Source organism: Alosa sapidissima, chromosome 3, assembly GCF_018492685.1.
Source record: "Alosa sapidissima isolate fAloSap1 chromosome 3, fAloSap1.pri, whole genome shotgun sequence".
Classification (NCBI taxonomy): Eukaryota; Metazoa; Chordata; class Actinopteri; order Clupeiformes; family Clupeidae; genus Alosa; species Alosa sapidissima.
In genome coordinates this window covers 34,741,259-34,748,758 of record NC_055959.1, presented here as the reverse complement: position 1 = coordinate 34,748,758, position 7,500 = coordinate 34,741,259, and the positions used below count along the sequence as shown (strand labels likewise).

The window sequence follows — 7,500 nt, the reverse complement described above, 5'->3', positions numbered from 1 at the left end:
AATTACCGGACAACGGAAACCCTGTCACACACACACACACATACACACAAACCTGGACCAGTGTTCCTGGAGTACTCTGGACACCCTATTTCTCTATGTGCTGCTGCATCTGTGGTGGCAAGTCTTCCATAAAACACAACATGCAGGGAGAGGGTGGGGGAGGGGGTGGGGGGTCATACATACACACACACACACACACACACACACACCACATTGTGCATAAGTAATGTTGGAAGGCATGACATACTGCATGCATCGTGCATTGGTGAATGTGGAAGACGTTTTTTTTTTGTACTATACATCCTTACAGAGGTCAACAGGGTGGTCTGACCGCTACGTCTCTCATGGCCAACAGTAAATATAAACACAAACAACACACTCATCACTCTCCACACCCAGCTGCATTTGCCTTGGCAATGAGGATTCCTCTCCCTGCAGTGCACTCTAAAGTCAACTCACTATCATTAATGAATTACGTCTCATGGATATTTATGAGGAAATACACCCATAAGGACTAATTACTTATGTTTGAAGACAAAGCCTTATTATGTTCCAGCAGCCCTTTAGAGAGTTGAGTCTCCGAGTCACCGGGCTGCTGTCTGGACCATATGGTGGGATTCAGCCCATCAGCACTCCATCCAAGTGCTCGCTCACAGCTGCATCTACACATACACACACACACACACACACACACACACACGCACACACACACACACACACAAAAACACGTACGCACACACACACACACGCACACACACACACACACACACACACACACTGCGTCCGGTTAAGAGCAGTATTGTGTTACAGTGCCCAGTAGTTACATTGGGCTACTCTTGTAGTCTATAGTATTTATCAGTACTCGGTCACAGCTCCGTCTATACACATACACACACACACACACACACACACACACACACACACACACTGCGTCCGCTTAAGAACAGTATTGTGTTACAGTGCCCAGTCTACATTACCGCTACTGTATATTATTTATTAGTATTTATATCTACTTGTTGGGTACAGCTGCTTCAGTAGAGTGCCCTTGTATTCTAAACAAACTGACTGTGTTTGTCTCCGATCTGTTCAAGGGCTGTGTTGCTATATTTGCAGCCTTCATTCATACCACCAGCCCTTGGTTTGTTGAAGGGTGACTGAGTGATATATTCTAAATAGAATGTGTTGTGATGTAGTAGTAAAGCTAAATGTTAGATCTTCAAGGGCCTTTTATGTAAATGTGTTTATTCACAAACAGCACAGAGAGCTCATAGCTGCCATAATCATGGTCTTTATCCTCCTCCTAATTAATAAGCACATACAGTACTTTACATTCCGCTGCGTTTCAGAGAAGGAATCAGCTGGGCTAAAGTCAAACTGTCTAGTGGCCGCTGGGATTGTATGGGGCAGAATGAAGGGGAGGATGTCACAGACGGAGTTAGTTTGTCTGTTTCATTCATTCATTCATTCATTCATTCATTCATTCATTTATTTGTTCAGTCACTCATTCACACATTTCTGTTGATGCTGCACAGGCAGCATGTTGTGAGTGTGAACATCAATACAAGATGAACATAGTGTCACTACGTTGGTTCACACATCAATCATTAGACATATACTACCATATGTTTAAGCATGATAGCACTCATTTGAACAGACCATGAGCAATAACCAAAACACAGCACAGTGTCTTAACAGCCATTTGTTGTGTACAGGCCCCACTGATGAAGAATCCCACATCTTAACATCGGAAATGTGGGAGAATTGTCGAATTGTAGAATAGAATAGGTCTTTATTGTCATTGTCACAGGTACAACGATATTTAAAGTGCTCTCCAGTCAGTGCATCATTCACTGAGTCTATAAAAATATAATTTAAGTGCTAGTGTTACATAAAAAAGAATAAATAGAAACATATACTGTAACAGCATTAGCAGCATACATAAACACACTCAGTCATACACACCCAGTCATTGCATAAAAAAACAGTATGAACACCCAGTCATTGCATAAAAACAGTATGAACATACATCTACAGACATGCATACAGTACTTTCTGTCAGTGATCTATTTCACATCAGATTCCATATGGCACATTATTATTTTGTGCAGCATTGAGGGTGGTTACTGCAGTTGGATAAAAACTGTGTTTGAGTCTATTTGTCCTTGCGTTAATTGATATGTACTGTCTGCCTGAAGGCAACAGTTCAAACAGGAAGTGACCAGGATGGTGGGTGTCCTTTATAATGTTATAATGTATAATGTCTTTTTTGAGACGTTCTGCCAGTGTGGGGAGAGGGCAGCCGACGATCTTTTGGGCGGCATTGATGACCCTCTGGAGCGCTTTCCTCCGAGCCGCAGTGCAGCTGGTGTACCATACGCACATGCAGTATGTTAGTATGCTCTCAATGGAGGCACGGTCAAAAGACACCAGCAGTCTTAGTGTGATGTTATTCTTCCTGAGTATTCTGAGGACGTACAATAGACCGTTTCAACAATAAAAACAAAAACAATACTTGAACATTCTATTTGGTTCCCAATCTACTTCCTCTGCATTAAGATAACATATGCAATGTTAAAACGGAAGTCTTGTGGGGCCAACTATGATGCTGATAATGGAACTCTCTTGAAAGGGTCAGTACTGAGAGCAGCCTGCATGGATGGACGGCTCTGAGGTGTCCACGCTCCAGGATAGGCTCACCTCGATGTGGACTCCCAGGAAGAGGAACTATAATAACAATAATAGCATGGCCATATCAGTCTTAATCGAGATAGATTCAAAAGAGACGGGATTAAATGGGATCCCATCATATGAGAGTTAGCATCAGTCTTAACCCAATCATTTTCAGTGTCCCGCCGGCAGGACGGTTACCCACCTCCCCCCAACATTCTAAATCAATTGTATGCACCGTATTGCTATGTAGCATAGTAATGTTATACACCATTTCAAAGCTTTGACTCTTGGGAATCCAAAAATGACAACTTTTTTCATGTACAATCTGTATAGTGCTTTACATTCTCAGATTAATTTTTATTATGTCTCAATTAAATTTGATCCAAAATGCCCCCCTCCCTCTCCTCCGCTTTTGGTGATACCCTGACTTCTGGCTGCAGTGTAGCTGCAGCACAATAAGTAGATGCAACATATTGGGTACTGAAATATTCACAAGAATCCATAGAAATTTAATCTTCATGTTGTATTATCCAATATTAGTTGTACAGATGTATAGTCTATCTTATACACACTCATTGAACCAACAAAGTGAATGCAAAAATAGAGACTTTTTTGTAATTATTCCATATTTTGCGTAGTCAGTCTATATCAGAACACCTGACATACAATCTAAATAGAAGCAAGAAACCTCAAAGTGTTACCTTTCATTTGAGACCAGGATTATGCTTCTACACAAAGGGGTTCATGTGCAGTAAGCATTTGATTGTCAGTATGCATTTTGGATAACAAAAGGTCCTATGGGGAGTATCCATAGGCATTTTACAAAACGCATGGGCATACCTTGGCAAATAATAGTCTAAAGCACTCATATTTTCATTCTATATTGATCTACTTTTGCACACAGCTTCACAAGACCTGGTGCTAGGGCTCAGTTGTGTTTCTAAGGGATATCAAGTGACCTAGAGGGCTGAAATGTGGTCAGTTCAGAGATGCTTGTAATCCGGCAGAAAGAAAAAACTATATTCTAGCTTCTGTAACTCTTTGTCAGTACATCACACAGTTATTTTGACTGTTTCCTACGAAAGTCAGTCTACGCATTTGATGGTTGACCCCAAAAGAGGTGGGAACAATGCCCTTGTAAATAGGCACAGTGCAATTTCAGGCAAAAACTTGAAATTTTTACTGAGATCAATGGATCCAGATAGATTCAAAAGAGACAGGATTAAATGGGATCCCCATCATATGAGAGTAGGTCTCATCAGCGATGCTGCAACACGTCCTCCCCAGGGCCTGCCTGTCTCTAAGGGTTTTCCTGTAGCACTTGGCTCGCTTTCCTGACCACTCCTGAGGTCACACCCTGTCATCATGTGACGGTCACCGGAGTGTCCTCTCTCTGCTCTGTCACCGGCGCTTCAGACGCAGTGTAGCGGAGAGCCTGAGACCCTGAGACTGACTCACTGGCTGACAGACGGCAGGTCAAAGAGAAGCCTGTTAAAACCTTGGCAGCTGGACCAGTAATTGGTCTCTTGGAGCAGGGGGGAGTGGGAGTAGTGTGTGTGTGTGTGTGTAGAGAGAGATGAGAAACACCTAAGCGGGGTCGGAGAGGAGGGAATTGTAGAATTAGAGATACCGTTAAAAACTCACACCTGTCACACCTGCCACACCTGTCATTCCTGTCACCACGGCAACTCCCTGAGCCTGGCTGTACTCAGTACCAGGAGTCTCATCTTGAGAGTTTCTCTCTTTCTCTTTCTCTCCCTCCATCTCTCGCTCTCTTCCTCTCTGTCTCTACCCCCACTCTCTTTCTCTCTCTCTCACTTTTTCTCTACCTCCACTCTCTTTCTCTCCCTCCATCTCTCTCTCTCCCTCTGTCTCTACCCCCACTCTCTTTCTCTCTCTCCCTCCTACTCTCTCTCTCTCACTTTTTCTCTACCTCCACTCTCTTTCTTTCTCTCCCTCCATCTCTCTCTCTCCCTCTGTCTCTAGCCCCACTCTTTCTCTCTCTATCTCTCTCTTTCTTTCTCTCCCTCCATCTCTCTCTCTCTTCCGTTCTGTATGTACCGCCACTCTCTTGCTCTCTCCCTCCTACTCTCTTTCTCACCATTCTGAAAACCTGAACACATACCCATATGAGAGCTTTTAGTACTCACTTAACTTACTTTTATCTTGTAGCCTATTTCTCCACATTATTTGACATTCTACTGCTGCAATTTACAGAGTCGTCCTATTTTCACTGCATTAGTTGTATGGTATGTGTTGTTGTATCTATCTCCTTACCATCTTGTGAATTCTCATTTTTACTTCATTCTAAATCTCTGATGTTTTATTTACTGTTTTGTTTGTTTGTTTGTTTATATTACTTTTTTTTTATTATTGTGTTATTATTATTATTATTTTTTATTATTGTGTTAAATGTTCCAATTTTAAAGCACTTTGAGCTACATTCTGTGTATGAAAGGTGCTATACAAATAAAGTGTATTATTATTATTATTATTATTATTATTATTATTATTATTATTATTAAAGTGAATTTAAACTGACTGAATTAGTTCCTTAGATAACCACAGGGGTTTTGAAAGTCAGAAAGCATTTATTTACATGTATATAGAGTATATATTTAGATTTCGATTAAAAAGAAATACATAAATGGGCTTCTATGTTCTGGGGTAAGGAAAGAGCTCATTTCTGTCGAGGCCTTTGTCATGCTGACATTTGCGTTTCCATTTCTTGCCGTGGCAACCATGCTTCTCCACGGCAACTCACCAGTGATGAATCACGTTGGTACACAGAGGGCATGGAGCCAGAAGGCACCGCTGAGCGCATGGGCCTTTGAGGCGCCGAGCGCATGGGCTTTTGTGATGTCTCTTCTTGTCACTGACACTGACACAGAAACGGTTTATTTCTGTTTACAACAGCTTGTCTTGTTTGTTGTTCACTGGGACCGAACTAGCGTTGTCATATTTGATGGAGCGTTTTAAAGCCTGTTTGTGAGTGAGACAGCATCTGAAAGAGAGCTTGTAAATATTCTCCTTAGAATTGGACTTGAAATGGGCTCTGTGTGTGTGTGTGTGTGTGTGTGTGTGTGTGTGTGTGTGTGTGTGTGTGTGTGTGTGTGTGTGTGTGTGTGTGTTTTCTCCTTTGAGGATGTCTTATTGTTCCGTGGCTGTGTTTTGTGGTGCTGAGGAGTGGGGGAGGATGCAAGTGAGTCATTATTTGCGTGCTCCGTGCTCCGCTATTTGAGCTGCCTGCTCTTCTTTTAACATAAAACTGACATGCATCAGGCTTACTTATATATTCTCTCTCTTTTTCCCCTCTCTTTCCCTTTCATTGCCTCTCTCTCCCTCTCTCTCTTTCTCTCTCTCCCTTTCTCTCTTGTTGTTTCTCTTCATGTCTCTCACTTCCTTCCTTTCTGTCCCTCTCTGTCTCCTCCTTGTCTTATTTCTTTCCTTCTCTTTCTCTCTCTCTCTCTATCTCTCTCTCTCTCTCACCCTGTCTTGTCTCTCAGGCGGTGGAGACCAATCTGGCATCGAAGGACAGTCACTGGGTGTTTGTGAATGAGGTAAGACAAGTCCTCGTCCTGCCCTGTCCGCCTTGATCAGCACAGGCCGTCTCTCCCTCTCTCTCTCTCTCTCTCTCTCTCTCTCTCTCTCTCTCTCTCTCTCTCTCTCTCTCTCTCTCTCACACACACACACACACACATCCCACAGCATACAGTGAGAGCTAAAGAAGACAACACTACAAAGTCTACTACCAAATTGGCATTGCTGGTCAAGCAGATGATGGGCTCCTAGTGTCCTGATTGGATGATTACAGCAAGCTGCCCAGTGATAATTAAAGTGCTGGGGCTAGTTGACCAATGTTAATGGGGAAGTGACATAATTCTGTTCACGGCTCAGAAAGTAACCCTGTGTGCCTTTGAGTGTGGATCACCTCATTATCAACTTGAACATGTTTTTATAAAAGTGTAATATTTGATGATTCTTATTGTGTCATGGTTATTACTGAAAACTAGCAATAGGGATTCTGAGCTGACTCCACGCTTCTCAATAGCACAAGTAGTTACCCCTGTACATGCCATGACACAGCAGTGTCTCCGCTTAATGTGCAATTAGAGTTAGTGAGGGTATTAGAGTTAGTGAGGGTATTAGAGTTGGTATTAGAGTTAGTGAGGGTATTAGAGGGTATTAGAGTTGGTATTAGAGTTAGTGAAGGTATTAGAGTTAGTTAGGGTAACACTTTACTTTTGGCGGGTGAGTTCATAACACATTCATAGCAGCTGTCATAAACTGCACATAAAGCATTCATGACTGTTTCTTGAGACATGACTCAACATTCATACCAAACCTTTCATGAATGTGGAAGACAGAACAACGACAACTTGTCAAAATAAAAGTCCAACAATTGCAATGCAGCATTGCCGTTTTTGTTCCAAACCTCTTACCTGATCACGTCACATCTGAGTCAATGGGCTACTCCATATTCTGTCTTTTCCAGCCAAAAAGATAGAATATGGTCAAGAAAATATTTTTTGTTTCATAAAAATGTATTTGTTTTGATATAACCTTTGCAGATGATTTCTCATCTTTTGCTACTGGGAATGTCCAACCATTCCAGGTTACACAAATACGGGTCAGCTGAATGTAGGCTAGTTTATCTCCCAGTGTTAAACTCAGTGATTACGATTACGAATACTTCACAACTCGTATAGTAAAGTGACAATCAAAGTAGACTTCATAAGATATTCATGAAATATTTACAAAGGCTGGAGAGAAAAAAGGCAATACTGCTTTGCGATTGTTGGACTTTTATTTTGGCAAGATGTGGTCGTT

General features: G+C 41.9%; 1 protein-coding gene across 1 annotated transcript in view; it reads left to right on the top strand.

Annotated features, from left to right (window-relative positions):
• The window catches only part of grid1b (glutamate receptor, ionotropic, delta 1b), a 402,913-nt gene that overhangs the window by 317,961 nt on the left and 77,452 nt on the right, over window positions 1–7,500 (top strand). The window contains exon 5 of the mRNA XM_042086585.1: window positions 6,177–6,230. Coding sequence (XP_041942519.1) covers window positions 6,177–6,230 — 54 coding nt within the window. The remainder of the gene's footprint in view (window positions 1–6,176; window positions 6,231–7,500) is intronic.